The sequence below is a fragment of the Muntiacus reevesi genome, chromosome 1 (assembly GCF_963930625.1).
Source record: "Muntiacus reevesi chromosome 1, mMunRee1.1, whole genome shotgun sequence".
In the NCBI taxonomy this organism is placed as follows: Eukaryota; Metazoa; Chordata; class Mammalia; order Artiodactyla; family Cervidae; genus Muntiacus; species Muntiacus reevesi.
The window spans coordinates 115,910,511-115,929,792 of NC_089249.1; the positions used below are offsets into that span (position 1 = coordinate 115,910,511).

General features: G+C 36.8%; 1 protein-coding gene and 1 pseudogene across 1 annotated transcript in view; one reads left to right on the plus strand and one right to left on the minus strand.

The window, feature by feature from the left end:
• GTF2B (general transcription factor IIB) overlaps window positions 1-19,282 on the plus strand; it is a 31,500-nt gene that overhangs the window by 3,236 nt on the left and 8,982 nt on the right. The window contains exon 2 of the mRNA XM_065909569.1: window positions 1,453-1,559. Within this exon, the coding sequence (XP_065765641.1) occupies window positions 1,453-1,559 (107 nt within the window). The remainder of the gene's footprint in view (window positions 1-1,452; window positions 1,560-19,282) is intronic.
• LOC136156576 (U4 spliceosomal RNA) lies at window positions 13,117-13,246 on the minus strand (annotated as a pseudogene).

Genomic DNA, 19,282 nt, shown 5'->3' on the forward strand with positions numbered 1-19,282 from the left:
TATAATTTATTAAAATATTTTCCTAGTAGAAGTTTATGGAATAAGCCTGTTGTTGTTCAGTAACTCTTCGGAACCCCATGGACTGCAGCACACCAGGCCTCCCTGTGCTTCACTATATCCCAGACTTTGCTCAGACTCATGTCTATTGAGTCAGTGATGCCATCCAAGCATCTCACACTATGTCGCCCCCTTCTCCTCCTGCCTTCAGTCTTTCCCAGCATCAGGGTCTTTTCCGGTGAGTTGGGTCTTTACATCAGGTGGCCAAAGTATTTGAGCTTTAGCTGCAGCATCATTCAGGATTGATTTCCTTTAGGATTGACTGGTTTGATCTTGCAGCTCAAGGGACTCAAGAGTCTAATAAGCATGAATATAAATTAAACTGCCATTCCCTGTTTTCCCAGTAGAAGATTCAAGATGTGTTCTGGTTAACCTGAGTATGTACATTTGGGAATATGGATTATTTTATCTTTTCTTCAGTGTATATCACCTCTGTTGAAACTTATCATTCTGAACTGTGTTTGCTAGTTTGAGAAACTTTATCCAAAACCACAAATACCTGTTTACATACTTCAAGAATAGTTGATGTTGTCTTTTATATATTTGTTGTGAAGCTTGTTCTGTATTACTTCAAGTGAACTTTTTAAAAAGGGCTTATTTTCAATGATACCAGACATTTATGATTGTAAGACACCACAGCCATAGAAATAATTATTAAATCTATGTTAAATACTTTTGATGGTTTTTAGAACTGGTTTTTTCAGGTCACTTAAGGCTGATGTGTCTTCCCCATACTGCCTTATTTTCAAAATAAAGTAATAGAGCAAATTATTAATATCACAAATAGATTTAAAAGTAGCCTTTGAAGTCATTTCTTGAGTGCTGACAAACTCAGTTCTGGACTAAATGAAATCATCCTAAGTTCAGCAGAGCCACATGTACCACCTTGTTTTGTATCCTTTTTAGGTTCAATGTACATTCAAGTTTATTATTAAAGTATCCAGCAAGTAGAAGAACACAGACTTGAAATTTATTCTCTCACCAGAGAAATAAGTGTCAAGGGTTGAAGACCAGAAGGTTATATGTACATGTTGAGTGTTACAATGGTAGATAGTCATTTCCATGCCGGTCATGATTTATAAGCATTTTAGTAGTCTACATTTTTAAAAAAAAGCTTGTTTTCTGTTTATATTTTTAAAACCTTCTACTTTGCAAACCAGGAACTATTCTTACAAAAGGCAGTTCCAGTAGTATCTGTTAATTACTGAGTAGGATTTAAAGTAACATAACTAGGATGTTTACTTTGAAATTTGAGCTTAAATGTATTATAAGTGTAGATGTACTGTAAATTTATTGGGAAGTGTTCAGAATCCACCTCTTGCCCCCTCCGAAAGATTAGTACTTTGTTGCATGTTGCTTAGAAGGATATTTTAAGAAAAATTTTTTTTCATGTAGTTTGGATGCTCTTCCAAGAGTCACATGTCCAAACCACCCAGATGCGATCCTAGTGGAGGACTACAGAGCTGGTGATATGATCTGTCCTGAATGTGGCCTGGTTGTAGGTAAGCAGTTACTATGATTTTAACTGAAAATACTATTTTGGGTATTTTGCTTTTGTATATTTTCCAAACTCTCTTTTAATGAATACATTTTACTTTTTCCACTTACAGGTAATACATATTTTTTTGTAAAGCAAATAGATTTAGAAGAAAGGAAATAAGTGAGAGTAAAGTCAGAGACACCATATTTTGCTGTCTGTAGAAACACATATATTTCATAATGTGGGGTAGGATGGAACATCTAAAACTGAAGTAATTAATCCAGAAGGAAAGGCCCTTAGTCCTTTGTTTTCTGAGTTTTTTGGCTTGAATATTTGATGCACACTTGTGCATATGGAAATAATGAATAAATGTAATCTGCCTTTTGTGATTTTCTTACATTTAAACATGATTTGTTTCAGAGCAATGAAATTAGATAAGCATGAATTATTTTGGGATAATAAAGGTTTGTCTTTATAGAGGTATTGAGTCTCATGCAAGGCCTTTTAGTCATCAAAAAAAGATTTGTTTAAATTTCATTTGCTCATACAGACTGATTTATTTATGATTTTCTAGTGTGAAATTGTTATTGCCAAAAATACTGCTTCTTAAAATTTCACTTTATTCCTACTTGCTCACTAATCTAGATCTGTAGTATAACTTTAGGATAGAGATAGTTTGTTCAGAAATTTTTCTTATGGTGAGGTTGTCTCCAGCACCTGAGAAAAGGTATACTTTAAGGTTTGACATACTCAAAGAATGAAACTGCTAGTAGGATTGTGGACAGTATAACAGAAACATGGATAGTGTTATACTGTGGAAGTGTCTTGCTTGGAGAGGACATGTAATATTCATCCAAATAGGGTGCTTGCCTCAGATCTCCAGTGGGGGTTTTTAATCATACAGAGTTGTTAGTAGGAATTGAAATCCGTTTGCAATTATATTCTACTCAGTAAGCAATATTAACAGTTAATAAGCTTATATGCTAGGCACTGTTCTAAATGACTTACATATTCACTCAGTTTTTCCTTAGTGACACCTCTGAGGTATATCTTCATTTTAGAAATGGCAGAAACTGAGGATTAAGTAGTCCAGCAGTCTAGTTCCACTGCCATAGTTCCAGTATGACCTGTCACCTATTTTTATAAGGCCTGTGTGCTGAGAATCGCTTTTATATTTTTTTAATGGTTAAAAAATCAAAATAATATTTGGGGACATGAAAATATTATCAGTCAAACTTATGAATAAAATTTTATTGGAATATAGTCACACTCATTTGTGTATATATTGTCTGTGGCTGTTTTCATGTTGCAACAGCAGAATTTAGTGGTTGTAAAAGAAACATGTCAATGTATGGCAAAAACCAGTACAATAAAGTAATTAGCCTTCAATTAAAATAAATAAATTAATTAAAAAACAGAAAGAAACCTTATGTGGTGTTCTCATCACATCACACTGCCGCTTGGTGCACTACAGATCCCAGTTATAAATCTGCAGCACTTTGAGTGCCAAGCATACCTTCATACTGCAAATTTATATTTATTTATTTTGTTACCATTGCATACCCATCAAGTCAAAATGAGGGGAAAAAAAAAGATGAACTCTGAATGCCATGCTTTCAAGGCTTAGTGGAGCATACGTTGTTTGTTACTGGATGAAATGGCAAAGCATTGTCCTTATCATGTGGTCCATACTGTAGATATGCCAGAAGAAGACAACTGATGTTGACATTATCAGGCTAAGCACTCATCACAATACTGCTAACTCAGGAAAACAATGGTCATAAAATTTAGAAAATACCAAGTAGAATATCTCATCACAGCCGAATTTCTTCACAAAAGTAAAAGAATAAAAATAAGGCTGCAGTTAAGTTTCTGAGTGACTCTCATTTACCAATGATGAGTTATTTGTGTGTTTGTAGTAGCTGAAGAAATGTGTCCAGAGAATATAAACTTAGTTAAGACTGCTAGCCTCTCGGCAGAAACAGTTGCTTGAAGAGTTGAGGACGTTGGGAGTGACATCAGTAGTAAATTAAAAACAAGATAATTTATTTAAGTGTTTTTTCTAGACGCTTGATGACTAAACAGGTGTTACTGATCCTGCTGATTTCTTTACTCACAGAGTCAGTGCAGCGTTTCATAGACTGAATCAGCTGCATGGAACAGCTACAGGAGAAACTACTTATAAATTAAGTTGCTAAAATACTGATTCAGTACAACCTGAAGTGGAATCTGCTAGGATGTGTAGTGCAGAAGACTTAGTTGGACAAACTTATAAAGACTGTGAAAATGGAAGATTTTTCAAGTGTATAGTAATCCATTGTATTACTCATCTGCTATGTTGTAGAAAAGGTTTGAATTCATCATGTGTTATTGATCCATATATAATGTCAGTGGTGAATTTCATTCACGCTCATGGACTTACCTGTCATCAATTCTATAAATTTTTGTCAGAAATAGAAGCTGAGTATCTTGACTTGCCCAACCACACAGTCATTTGGTAACGTAATAATGGCAAAGTTTTCCTGTGACTTTATTAAAGCTCTGGGGCAAGGTTGAAGTTTTTCTGAGCCAGTATTGCCTTCAACCACTACTGTTGAACACAAATGGCTTCAGAAATTAGGTTTTCCTGCAGAGTTGCTAGTGTTTATTAATAAATTCAATCTAGAATTGCAAAGGCAAAGCAGTGATTGATTACACTGTAGTAAAGCCAGTTTGACAACAAGCATTATTTAAAACATAAGTAATGTCAAATTGCTTTAATACATCTTACATAGTTTCATTGTTGTCAGAAGTGAAAACAAAAACTAAGATTTTAGTTCCCACCCAAATATACAGTTCCAAACTCAAACTTTAATCAGTGTTTTTCAGACCAGGATACAAGTGCAAAGGAAATTTTCATATTTTAAAACTGCTTAACTGCAATTAAGGAGCTTCTGCCTAACCTTTAATTGGAAGTGATTTTTTAATCTACAGTGTAATGACATGTTAAAAAGTAGATATCAGAGGAATGTAATAAAATTCTGTAAATGCCTTCCAAGCAGTGAATATGCTCTATTAGAAATGCTTGTGGATTAATATCAGTATTTGATTGTACTTGTCTGCATGAGGGAAGGCATTTTTAAAAGTAAGATACATAAAATTTTTTTAATATAACACTGACAGATGACCATTTGTAATCAGTTAAAAAAAATTTTTTTTAATGGTAGGGAACACTAACTTTGAACTCTGATTAAGTGAAATGTTATCCCTTCAAAAGAGAATTCTTTTACTTCCAGTAGTAGAAATTGTATTATAACAAATTATATTCGGTCATTATTATATTTTTAACTTAATTAAAAACTAGTGGATTATTCTCTTTTTGTTCAGTTACCTATATATATAATATATATATATAACCTATATATATATATATAACATATATATATTATATATATATATATAAAGTAATAACCTCAGTTTGGCCTCTGGACCCACAAAGTCTTTATAAAATGTTTTCTATGGCCCTTTACAGAAGATGTTTGCTGACCCCCAAGTTAAATGAGAGCGTTCTAATTCTTCCCAAGTATTTAGATTGAATTGATAATATATAAGAGTGAGAAAGAGACAGAAGATGAATTAGAATTTCAGTTTCTTGGTTCTCTTCTGTTACCATTTAAAAAGAAATAGTGCAAAAATATTGTATTATATTTCCAGTCTTTCCATCAGCTTCACTTCTGCTGTAACTAGCAAGATAGTTGGATAAAATTAAGTAACTGGAGAAGGAGGATCTAATTCTCAAGTCTTCCATTCTTTTTAGTGCTTGGAATCCTAAATTTTACTTTTTTTCCTATCTCGAACCAAAGACAGTTAATTTCCTTTTAATTTTGCTTTATTATTATTATTGAACAGCATCAAAAATGGTATTTTTCAATCTAACTATGTAGGCTAAATTTTTATTTTTCCAGTTTATTTGGCTGCATCAGGTCTTAGTTGTATCACACAGGATCTTTCATTGTGGTGCACAGACTCTCTAGTTGTGGCACTCTCTTGTTGTGGCTTTCCTGGTGGCTCAGATAGTAAAGAGTCTGCCTGCAGTGCAGGAGACCCAGGTTCGATCCCTGGGTTGGGAAGATCCCCTGGAGAAGGAAATGGCAACCCACTCCAGTATTCTTGCCTGGAAAATCCCATGGATGGAGGAGCCTGGCAGGCTGCAGTCCATGGGGTTGCAGAGTCGGACATGACTGAGTGACCCCACTCCTTCACTTCACTTCACTAGTTGTGGCATGTGGACTTAGGTGCCCTGTGATGTGTAGGATCTCTGTTCCTGACCAGGCATCAAAACCATGTCCCCTGCACTGCAAGCTGGATTCCCTACCACTCGACCACCAGGGAAGTCCCCAGGCTAGATTTTAAGGCCTGAAAATTTTGAAGTATAATCTGATTAAACTTTTCTGTATATAGAAATACCTGTTTGTGATGCTGGGTTTTCTGACAAAATATAACAAACTTTTGTTTTAACATACACAGTAGCCCCATTCACAAGTATTGTGATTAAATGTATAATGTGATGTCCTGCGAGTGAAGAATCCGACAAGGGGAGGCAAGCAAGAAGGAGTCTGCAAACAGAAAGTTCCATTTTGCTGATGTTACCATCAGTCAAGTATGTTGAAAATAGTTTAATTGATCATGACTTTCCATGGGTCTAAATTTTAAAAATACATACACATATGTACACATATACAGAAACATATATCATTGTCATATATTAATAAATTAGATTTCCATCATCATTTTGATTTAAAGGCATATGCTCTTGTCAGCTCAGTTCAACCTTTATCTCTAATACTCTGGAGATAGGGAAGAAATTAAGCTGGGCAAATATTCTGTAGTCCACTGAGGGCATAAAATTTGTAACTTTTTAAACATTTGAGATATTGATGTTCATAGTGATTTATATTTAGATGGCATCATCATGTGTCTACTAATAAATAATTTTGGTGTACATAGTTTGATTATACTTGCCATGAAATTTTACATTGCCTGAAAGTTTTTAGTTTTTAGGTTATAACATTTATTGAACAAGCACTTTGAATAGCTTTTTGTTTAAATAGTCACCAGACAACTTTAGAAACAAGCTTTTAGAATTGTTTCTGGATAACTCTGTACTTAATATTTAATATTAATGTGTTCTTGAAACTTAGGGCATCCCACTGTCGCTGCTGCTGCTGCTAAGTGGCTTCAGTCGTGTCCGACTCTGTGCGACCCCATAGACGGCAGCCCAACAGGCTCCCCCGTCCCTGGGATTCTCCAGGCAAGAATACTGGAGTGGGTTGCCATTTCCTTTTTCATCCCATTGTCACTAACTCCCTTTCATTTCGAACTCAAGACCAGATAATGCTTAACTGTCATTTTTGGAGCTGTATTGTACCCCTCTACTGAGCCATCAAGTAAGGGCACCCATTATTTTTTTTTTTTTTCTTAAGTGAAATAATTCACAATACAAAAAAAAGTTTTGTGTGACATAAAATATCTCTTTTGAAGTCTCTAATAACACTTCTCACTGTCCTTCAAGCCATCATTCATACGCTACTTGAGCCCCATCACTCAATCTTAAAACCAGTGCCACATATTTTAGGACTTTATTAAAGCAACATCATACTTTCTGGAACCAGTTTCTGGTTTCAGTTACATGATGGACCACTTTAAAATTCAGTGGCTTGTAACAGCCATTTAATTTTGCTCAAAATTTTACAGGTCATTAATTTGGGAAGGCTCACTTAGACCACTGCTTCAGCCCTAACTGGACCTGGAGTGTCCACTTCCCTAATGGTTTCTCACCTGCATTTTGGTACCTTTCTGCTCCTTGACCTCCCTACGTTGAAGTGTCATCCTCTAAAGCCTTTCCATAGTTGTATTAGAATAGCTCATACATGGTGGTTGGTTGGTTTCTAAGAAAGATATCCCAAGAGCAAGTGTTCTGAGGGAGAATGGAAGCTGGACTCAAGTAGATAAGGGCTGTGCCTTGAAACAAGATCACTTTTATATTGTTGGTCACAGCAGTCCTAGGACCTGCATCGACTGGAAGGGGAGAAGAAATGGCCCCACCTCAGTGTGAGGGTAGTGAGTGAAAGTCGCTCAGTCATGTCTGACTCTCTGTGACCCCATGGACTATACAATCCATGGAATTCTCCAGGCCAGAATACTGGAATGGGTAGCCATTCCTTTTTCTGTGGTCTCTTCCCAACCCAGGGATTGAACCTAGCTTTCCTGCACTGCAGGCTTATTCTTCACCAGCTGAGCCACCGTGGAAGCCCCAGTGTGAGGGTAACAAGGTCATATTGCAGAGGAATATGCGGATGGGAGATGATATTGCTGCTATCTTTGGAATATACAATTTGATGTCTTGTTTAATTTTTCCCCAGTATTTAAATGGTTGTGTAGTATTTAGTCTCTCCTATAATTTAGATTGTGTTCAATTTCTTTTTAGCTGTTTGTAGAACTGCTTAACAACATGTAACAGTTTAGTTGACATTTGAATTATAAGATTGTTATTTTAGACATTTGAAGTACTATTATTTGTCATTGGCTGTTTTGTCAATGACCCTTAAGATATTGCTAGTGATCACTCAAATAGGGCCAATTTTTAAAACAAAGCTTTGTCATTTCTACCATGAAACTGTTGGCTCCAACAGCACTGTTTGTGGGTTCCCCCCCAACCCTGTGTGATTATGTCACTTTAAAAGTTGAGCACTAGGTGGCAGTATAATCATATTTAGATTATCAATTTGTTCATAAGTCCGACCTTGTACATTGTTTATATGTGACTTATAGGCTGTAAAGTATTAAGTTAGTAAATTATCAAGACTTTTATAAATTAGGATTTCACAATGAAGTCTTGTATGGAAATAGTGTTATCAACTTAAAGCCACTTTTTGAATACCATTTAAAAGAGAATTCTTTCCTTTTTCTTAAAAGTAATGTTAGGAAAACACTGGAGAATAGTTTCAGTTCAGTTCAGTCGTGTCCGACTCTTTGCGACCCAATGAACCACAGCGCAGTAAGCCTCCCTGTCCATCACCAACTCCTGGAGTTCACCCCATTGAGTCAGTGATGCCATCCAACCATCTCATCCTCTGTCGTTCCCTTCTCCTCCTGCCCTCAATCTTTCCCAGCATCAGGGTCTTTTCAAATGAGTCAGCTCTTTGCATTAGGTGGCCAAAGGATTGGAGTTTCAGCTTCAACATCAGTCCTTCCAATGAACACTCCAGACTGATCTCCTTTAGGATGGACTGGTGGGACCTCCTTGCAGTCTAAGGGACTCTCAAGACTCTTCTCCAACACCACAGTTCAAAAGCATCAATTCTGCGGCGCTCAGCTTTCTTTTTTTTTTTTCATTTTTTTTTCTTTTCAGCTTTCTTTATAGTCCAACTCTCACATCCATACATGACCACTGGAAAAACCATAGCCATGACTAGATGAACCTTTGTTGACAGAGTAATGTCTCTGCTTTTTAATATGTTGTCTAGGTTGGTCATAACTTTCCTTCCAAGGAGTAAGTGTCTTTTAATTTCATGGCTGCAGTCACCATCTGCAGAGATTTTGGAGCCCAGAAAAACAGCCAGCCACTGTTTCTATTGTTTCCCCATCTGTTTGCCATGAAGTGATGAGACCAGATGCCATGATCTTAGTTTTCTGAATGTTGAGCTTTAAGCCAACTTTTTCACTCTCCTCTTTCACTTTCATCAAGAGGCTCTTTAGTTCTTCTTCACTTTCTGCCATAAGGGTGGTGTCATCTGCATATCTGAGGTTATTGATATTTCTCCTGGCAATCTTGATTCCAGCTTGTGCTTCTTCCAGGCCAGCGTTTCTCGTGATTTACTCTGCATATAAGTGAAATAAGCAGGGTGACAATATATAATCTTGACGTACTCCTTTTCCTATTTGGAACCAGTCTGTTGTTCCATGTTCAGTTCTAACTGTTGCTTCTTGACCTGAATACAGGTTTCTCAAGAGGCAGGTCAGGTGGTCTGGTATTCCCATCTCTTTCAGAATTTTCCACAGTTTATTGTGATCCACACAGTCAAAGACTTTGACATAGTCAATAAAGCAGAAATAGATGTTTTTCTGGAACTCTCTTGCTTTTTCGATGATCCGGCAGATGTTGGCAATTTGATCTCTGGTTCCTCTGCCTTTTCTAAAACCAGCTTGAACGGAAGTTCACGTATTGCTGAAGCCTGGCTTGGAGAATTTTAAACATCACTTTACTAGCGTGTGAGATGAGTGCAATTGTGCGGTAGTTTGAGCATTCTTTGGGATTGGAATGAAAACTGACCTTTTCCAGTCCTGTGGCCACTGCTGAGTTTTCCAGATTTGCTGGCATTTTGAGTGCAGCACTTTCACAGCATCATCTGTTAGGATTTGAAATAGCTCAACTGGAATTTCATCACCTCTACTAGCTTTGTTCATAGTGATGCTTTCTAAGGCCCACTTGACTTTTCATTCTAGGATGTCTGGCTCTAGGTGAGTGATCACACCATCTTGATTGTCTGGGTCGTGAAGATCTTTTTTGTATAGTTCTTCTTCTGTGTATTCTTGCCACCTCTTCTTAATATCTTCTGCTTCTGTTAGGTCCCTACCATTTCTGTCCTTTATCGAATCCATCTTTGCATGAAATGTTCCCTTGGTATCTCTGATTTTCTTGAAGAGATCTCTAGTCTTTCCCATTCTATTGTTTTCCTCTATTTGTTTGCATTGATCGGTGAGGAAGCCTTTCTTATCTCTCCTTGCTATTCTTTGGAACTTTTCATTCAAATGGGTATATCTTTCCTTTTTTCCTTTGCTTTTTGCTTCCCTTCTCACAGCTATTTGTAAGGCCTCCTCAAACAGCCATTTTGCTTTTTTGCATTTCTTTTTCTTGGGAGAATAGTTTAGATGAATTTGCAAGAGAAAAGTGAATCACTTTGACCTTCCCCTCTTAAGTTATTTTGGATATTGTTAATAGCAGTGAATCTGAGACATGAATGTGAGTGTGCATTAAGCGTCAGCTGAGAAATATGTTTAAAAGGATTCCTGGCCCCACTTTCAGAAACTCTAATTCAGGTCTTACGTTGGTAACATGTTAAGAAACACAGATCTATCCTGTAAACTTTATAATTTGCCACATTCTTTGAAATCTCTGTACTTCTTTAGGCTTTTCATCTTTGCCCTCATATTTCCCATGTCTCCAGACCTAGACTTCAGAATTATTCCTGTAAACCGATGTCTGTGTGTGTCCATAGCTCCTGGAAAAACTAGTAGTCCTTGGCCCTTGAGTCTAGATTTGGCTCTAATACTTAATGAGTTATGTGACTTAGGTCAGGTTGTATAATTTTTCCAAGCTTAGCTTTCTTTATATGTAACATAAGTACAGCCCCCTTGCAAGGGCATGTACCGTAAATCTCATGTTTACTAGGAATTAAGAATCAAATGAGGCAATGTATAAAATATACAGTAGAATTTTAGTATGAAATTTCAGTGATACATATTTTGGGAATATAAGTACTCCTTTTTTCTTAACCTTGTAGGAAAAAGGTTGATTCTAAGTCTGAGATGCCATTCTCCCTAGCAGGTCATTTGCAAAATGTGTTTGAGAGATTGTTATTGGTCTAGCATATTTAATGCTGCAATTATAGTATTTTAAACATTATCAGATTATCTTTAAATTTGCATTAGCAATGTTTCCTAAAGGAAAACATTTAGTTTAAGATGGCCAAGTTGTATTTTTAAAGTAAGGACTATTTGTATTCACTTTCAAATTCTTGCTTTGTCATGTCTTGTAAGCCCTCAGACACAGCGTTTCTATCTAATTCAGAATTTTTAATATAGACGCTACTTTCTCTTAAGCATTAGAGAACAGCTAATTTTGGTTGGGTAACACAGCTCTTCTTTGAGGTAGTTTTTTGTTTCACAGAAACGGAAACTGAGGCTTGGAGTGTTTGGGTAATTAACTCAAGATTCCCTGTTTAGTAAGTGACACAGCCACTTTAATCGAGATCTGGGGGACTTGAAAAGCCTCTGGTCATTGTGCTACGTGTTTTTGTTAAGCACTGCTGGTCAGGAGAGTGTGGGAAAGATGAGATGCAATAAGCAAGCTCTGAACTAGCTCTTTGGCTAGTGTGTGCAAGAGCACACACTAGTGTGTGGAAGGAAGGGGTGAATTAAAACAACAGAAAGTGGTAAAAGTTCTATTACAGATCTTCCGAGTTTGAGGAGAGAACTAGGAAGGAAGTGGTGACTTCCTGAGGAAATTACTGTTGAATTTACATGGAAAACATGATTAAGAATGTTAGGGTTAAAAAAAAAAAAAGAATGTTAGGAGGGAAAAATCATTCCAGGTAGAGGGGTAAAGAAACATACGCCATAGGATAGAGGCCTGAGAGGATTAGTGTGTAAATGAGTAAATGTTGTTGTGGCTAAGCTAAGTTGCATCTTCTACCAGAGCCATAGCTCCTTAGCTTAGATGTTGCTGCTGCAAATCTGCCTGTATTTCAGGAAAAAGCAAGGTCTGTTCACATATTCAAGGATGGAACTATTTTCCAAATGGTAATTATCACTGTTGACTTGTACATGTTTTCCCCTCCTCCAAGGGTCTGAACATGGATAAAACAGGCTTTTATGGGCTGGTCTGGGAAGTTAACCGTGGTTTGGTTTGTTTCTAAAGGATAATTCATTATGAGTTGGTACCTGGTTTACATTGTGGGAACATAAATTGATTTAGAGACTAACTATTAATAGTATTTTTTTATGAAGTATCTCTTGACTAAAGTTCCCTTCAAAGTTGTCATCAGTGCAGGATTTCTGATGAGAATATATAGTAATCCTAGACTAAAAATTTGGATACTTTGAAATGTGAGGAAGGTTAGATGACTGAGGAAGGTGTGGAAGCTAATGATGCATTTCATTTTCAGCATTAGATTTAAAAAATACAATGTGATGGCTTAAACAGTTTTCCAGAGCACCTAATTAAAAAATTCAGTGCTTTGGATTTATCCATTTTAAATAATAATAATTGTTGTTTGTTGTTTAGTCCTAAATAGTTTTGTATCTGACTCTTTGCAACCCTGTTGATCTCCGCTTGTAATTTTGCCTCAGGTCTCTCAAATATTAGGGGAGGTTCTGGATGTCAATATGTAAAGCATTTAGTGCCTGAAACTTAGTAAAAGCCCAGTGTGTGCTAAGTTGCTTCAGTCATATCCAACTCTTTACAGACTCTGTGGGCTGTAGCCCACCAGGCTTCTTTGCCCATGAGAATTCCCAGGCAAGAATACTGGAGTGGGTTGCCATTTCCTCTTGATCTTCCCAACCCAGGGATTTAATCCATGTCTCCTGCTTGGCAGGTGGATTCTTTACCACTCTTCCACCTGGGAAGTCCTGAATAATAATATATTTTGATTATTGAAGCTTTTGACTTACCGGCAATTGTTAAAACTTTTGTTGTTTTAAATTAAATGGTTTTAGATAAATCTAACTTATGAAAACAAGTAGCTTGGGAAATACTGTTGTAAGACTCTTACTTCTGAATTCTCTACTAGAGGTGGTACGCCAAAATAACTTAAATCCTTTTCTAAAAAGATGGCAGAAAGATTTGAAATTTTGGGCAGTTCTCTCAATATCCCTTTTTTTTTTTTCAATTAGCAATAATCGCGCCTTGGATAAACCTCATTGGCTATGATACTGCCACTGTGCAAAGCTTCAATATCCCTTTTAAAAAAATTCTTTTGTTAATTTACAATAGAAAACAGAAAACAAAAATATCCTCTGAGTCTAGGTCAGGCTAGAAAGACTATCTCTCCAATATTGGTTTCCTGGGTGCTTTTGGTATGTTGCAGTTTTTCCCTCTATTAAAACTGCTATCTTAAGCCATTATGATTTTAATGTTGTACTACAAAATACCATTGGTTATAGCTTTACAGCTTGCCTGGTACAAAGGTGAATGTTTAATTTGTCCCTGTGTACTGTTCCCTTTAGACTGTCAGGCAAAGTACCTTATTTCTAGGGGATATACTTTTTTCTCCTGATCCCATTACTCCATGTAGCAGAAACTGCTGATTGTTTCCCAGTAGCTATTACTGAACACTCTCTCTTTTTTTTTTTTAAAGATCACTGTATTATTGATATATTCTTTTTTTCTTTAATTTTATTTATTTACTTATTTTTGGTTGTGCTGGGCCTTCATTGTTGCACAGATTTTTCTCTAGTTGTGGTGAGTGGTGGATACTTTACTTGCATTGTGTGGGCTTCTCATTGCAGTGACTTCTCTTGTTGCAGAGCATGGGCTCTAGAGCATGCAAGCTTCAGTGGTTGCAGCTCCCGAGCTCAGTAATTCCGGCTCATGAGCTCTAGTGCACAGGCTCAATAGTTGTGATGCTCAGGCTTAGTTGCTCCACGACATGTGGGATCTTCCCGAAACAGGGATCGAACCCTTGTTTCCTGCATTGGCAGGTGGATTCCTTACCACTGAACCCCCAGTTCTTTCTTTAATAATAAGAATCCCTGAATTTTAACTGGTCCCATGGCTGCTTAGCTAGCCTGTATTTCCCATCTTCCCTTGTAGTTAGCTGTGGCCATGTGATTGAATTCTAATATGCATTGTAAAGTAGAAAAGATTTGTGCAACTCTAGATCCAGCCCTAAGGGATGTGCTTTCCCTTTTTCTGCTTCCCATTGGCTAGAATACAGATATTAAGGAGGGGACTACTAATAGCCATCATATGCTGCAGAATGCAAGTCATGATGAGGATGGCTTATCAAAAAGATAGGGAGTCACACTAATCCAAAACTATTATTATAACTCATGGACTGGTAACCTGAGAAAGTTCTATCTTGTTGAAGTTACTTTTTATTTTTTTTGGTTACTTTTTATTGTTTTTGCTTTAATTACAAGTCTACCTGCATCCTTTCTAATATTGATAAATTTTTGGAATCATACCAGAAGTTTAGTTTTGTTTGGGTTCAATTTTGTCTGCCAGGGATTTGTGAGTATCCAGAGAGGCTGAGAATACTTGAGGTGGTGGATTGGAAGGTTTTCCAGTGGACTTTGATAATTCATTACAGGATGAATAAGCATAAAAATCAACTTGAGGCTTATGAATTCAAGCTACAGTGGAGGAACAGCAGTCCTGTGGACTTAACAGAAGATTCTTCTCCTGATGATAGTGATAGTTGCTCAGTCGTGTCTCACTCTGCAACCCGATGGACTACAGTCCATGGAATTCTCCAGGCCAGAATACTGTAGTGGGTAGCCAGTTACCTTCTCCAGGGCATCTTCCTGAACCAGGAATCAAACCAGGGTCTCCGGTATTGCAGGCGGATTCTTTACCAGCTGAGCTACCAGGGAAAGCCCTCTCCTGGTATAGTTTACCAGTAAAAAATTATAGAAAATAACTACTTTTTTGTGATCAATGAAATAAAGCCTCTTTAGTGTCTCTATTAAAAAGGCTCAGAAAGAAAGAAGATAGCACAAGGAGACAAACAGTAAGACTGTTTTAGATAGCGATAGGCTGAACTTAACATTCTAGAGAATTGAATCAGTGAAACAGAAAACACCTGAGAATATAGAGAGAGAATTTTGGAAAGTGGTAAAGACAAGATGGCTGTCACGGTACTGTTTGAAGATCAGGTGAATATGATAAAGTATTAAAGGTACAAGAAAACTTACATTGCTCACAGAAGACCTTAGGGTTGCAAAATCAAGACTCCTGTGCACCACTGGGGAATGTATCCTTTTAACATTTAAAAAGTTTTATTAACAGAAATTTGTAAGCAGCTAACCAGTAGAAATGTTACCTTGAAGGGACCCACAATTTTACTGATGGATTACTTCTCTGTGACAAATGCTGCTGCTGCTGCTAAGTCACTTCAGTCGTGTCCGACTCTGTGCGACCCTATAGACGGCAGCCCACCAGGCTCCCCCATCCCTGGGATTCTCCAGGCAAGAATACTGGAGTGGGTTGACAAATGCTAATACACTGAAATTAACTCTCATTCCTGTTTGTCTTGTGACAGAGAAGGAAGTCATAGAACAATCTTTTTAAAATTAATTTATACATAAATCCACAAAAATACAGAGCTTGAGTTTTATTTGCTGAGTACCGATGGCCACTCACTGATATTTCTGGTTCTTCTCTTGGGCCACATGGTACAATTTTATTTCCCTGCTCTCTTTGAATTTAAACATTCCATGGCTGGCTTTGGCTGCGGCTGGTGGCTTGCGAGTAGAAATGTTACTATTAGAAACGATTAAGTCAGTGCATAATTCATTCCCCAGGCATGATGACTGGCTTGTCTCAAGAGGTAGGAATTCCATCATCTTGAGTAAAGACTGCATAGAAAGCAGTCCTGTCCCCTTCTATACACAGGTAGTGTGAATAAGAAATCTTTGTTTTAAGCCACCTAACTTCTGAATCAGTTTATTATCTTCAAATAACTTAATCTTAACACACAAGTACTAGAAGAATAATGGCCTACAGTGTACCATGTAAGAAGATAGTATGTAATAAATACTGTAGTCTACTGAGATGACAGACATTTAATAAGCAATTTTCTCATTTAAGATACTCTGAGTTAGAGTACAGTGATGCTTGATGCTTTAACAGAAGACTTTCAGTTCACCTGTCCCTTTCATGCATAATGTCGAAGAATCGGAGACATTTTTGTTTTAAATCAAAGGCATTGTTTTGAAGGTTCTGACAAGTACTTTAGATACAAAATAGAAATGGGAGTTAAGCATTGGAAAGGAATCAAGTTCCTTGCCATTGATGGGACTCTATATCTGGATTATTTAGATCATTTTTTAAAAATTAAGTCTGTTAAAAGTGTCTGAATATAGGCATATGGAATACAATAGCAATTTCTAGTTAGAAGATGAGGTTTTTAAAAAATTACTTACTTTCGGCTGTGCTGGGTCTCGGTTGTCGCCTGGGCCTTCTCTGTTGTGGAGAGCCAGGGCTGCTCTCTAGTGCAGTGCTCATGCTTCTCGTTGGAGCGCGGGCTCTAGGGTGCTTGGGCTTCTGTCGCGGCACGTGCTCGGCCGTCGCAGCTGCTGGGTTCTGGAGCAGAGGCTCAATAGTTGTGCACAAATCTTAAGGTAGGTGTGTGCCAAAGTGGTTGAACAGTTTTAAACTAGTGTGAATGATTTTGGCAGTTATTCTCAATTTCTTCCTGAAAAAATAGAGATGAAACTAATTGCCTTAGGATATAGTAAAATGTCTTAGTTAATACTCTCTAGACACCTTTCTGATAACATGGATTGAGAACTGTGCATGAGTGTATACATATTGAGTCTCTTTACCTTTTTGGATGGGAAACTCTGATCGAGTGTTAAGAGATCACACAATATAGATGGAGGGACTTGTAGTGCTATGATTTTGCTATTTTATCTATAGACTTTTTATCTGATGTTGATTTTATAAAAAATCAGGGTGTGGCTTAAAAAGGAACTGTTAAAAGTTGGCATGTTTCTCTGTAGAACATTAAGAAGGCTATGTGAGGTTGTATGTTATGTGCTAACTGTTGGGCTTCTGCTTGTCAAAGGTTGACTATACCTAAACAGTATGGCTGCCTTGTACACTTATTCCTTGAAAAGATTCTGTGATGCAGTTTTCTCCCAGAGCAACTTTAAAGAATGCTACTGCATTTAGATGGTCTTCAAGAAAATCTTTTATGTGTTCTGACTTTTTTTCTGAATGATCTGCTGTATTTCTTATTACTCATGCACATAATCTGATGGTCTAGCTGTAGTTTCATGATGTGCTATTTGAGTTATTTTGGAAATTTTATTTTCTATAAATGCTATGTTTTGAGCAGTAAAGTATAAAAAGAGGGAATGACTCTGAGCACAAACCACAGATTGTTGAATGAGTCATGTAGACCATTCCCACGTATGTGGAAAAATTACATCACTACCGAGTTCTGGGCTTTCTGTTTATACTATCCTAGGCCAATTTTTTTTTTTCCTCTCCTAATCCAACTTGTCTTTTTTGAGGCAGTAAAAGCAAGCACAAGAGAAACTCATGGTAAGTTAATTTTGGGTCAAAAGAAAAATGCTGTGAAATGAAGCATGCTACTAGCAAACTAGTACTTTATCTTTAGAGTTCCAAAGAGACTTAAAAAATGTGTTAGTGAAGATAAAGAAACTATTCTCTTAATACATCCATTGTGTTAATTAAAGTGTTAAAAGTTAATGATGGCATTTGATTTTTTTCACTTAAATTTATTAAGTAATCTAGATTTGAAGGCTGCAGTAGTTTTCTGTTTTGTGTTTTTATTTTACTGACTAGGAAAGTTAGATTCACTTTTCTCCCTTTGAAAACATGAAGAATGGAGACATGACAACGCTTTGAGGAGTGGATACTATTGAAAGGGCTAAACTTTGTCTAAAAGTCTTGTTTTGGTGTTTTGATTAGAAATTTAGTGAAACGAGCTTGTAATGGAATAGACACTATAATTTTAATCTCACAAAAACCCTATGTATACAGATGAATGGAAAAGAAAATATATACCATAGTATTGACAGTGGCTATCTTTGGGGTGTTGGGAATGCAGGTAATTTTATTTTGCTTATATAACTATTTCTTGTAAGCAGCTACTCTTCTGTAAAAAGGAACAAAAATCAATCTCTTTAGAGGAGTCTCTCTAAGACATGGGCCTTGCTTAGTATTGTAGTAAAATTCAGTGCACAATAAGAGATTTAACACTAATGTCAGGTAAGTTTTAAAACTCATTATTAATTTACATAATTAGAATTGCTTCCCATGTTTAGTGGTGTTTGGTCTTAGGAGGAGGAAGCAGAGAAATGCATCTTGACCATCCTATTCATGTAACTTTTTCTTCTTATTTTGGGCTGCCTGCCGAATCTCTGACCCACAGAAGTTGCCTTACCTGATCTTGCTTCTGCTTTCCTCGGCCATTTTCACTGCATGAGGTGTGGCAAGTGGTGTTCCTATCTATCCCACTTCCCTTGTGAGATGGACATGTGATAATCCAAGTGACATCTGGTTATTCCCAAGTGATTTGAGTATTCAAAGAAGAAAAAATCTTCCCAAAATCATCAGGAATGATTCTGCTATGTATCTACTTGTTTTCTAAAATAAAACCCTAAGGTCAAATCACTCTACTCTGTTTAATAAGCATTTTAGTTAACTACCGTATATAAAAAGTTCAGCAGTCTGCATTGAGTTCCTTCCTTCTGTTCTCTCCCTACCTCCTTTGCTCTCCTACATACCAAATACTGCAGCAGAGCACTCTAAAACTTTTAAAGTCTAATATGGAGGTTAATGTTTTACAACTGGTGCTCCTCTTACTCAGAATTAACATCAAACTGTCAGAATGTCATCTTATTTTTATAGCATTAAATAGCTAATACCAAGCAACTTACTTTGAACTGGTTTTTAAGCACTTCATATGGATTGAAACTGTATTAGTTTATTTATTTAAAATAAGGTAATTGGGGAAATTTAAAGCTGAATCATTGTACTACTACAGAAATGAGGAAATTTGTCCAAGGCTAAGCAGCAACTTAAATAGGAAAAGCAGTTCATCAAGGCTGTATATTGTCACTCTGCTAATTTAACTTATATGCAGAGTACATCATGAGAAACGCTGGGCTGGAAGAAGCACAAGCTGGAATCAAGATTGCTTGGAGAAGTATCAATAATCTCAGATATGCAGATGACACCACCGTTACGGCAGAAAGTGAAGAGGAACTAAAAAGCCTCTTGATGAAAGTGAA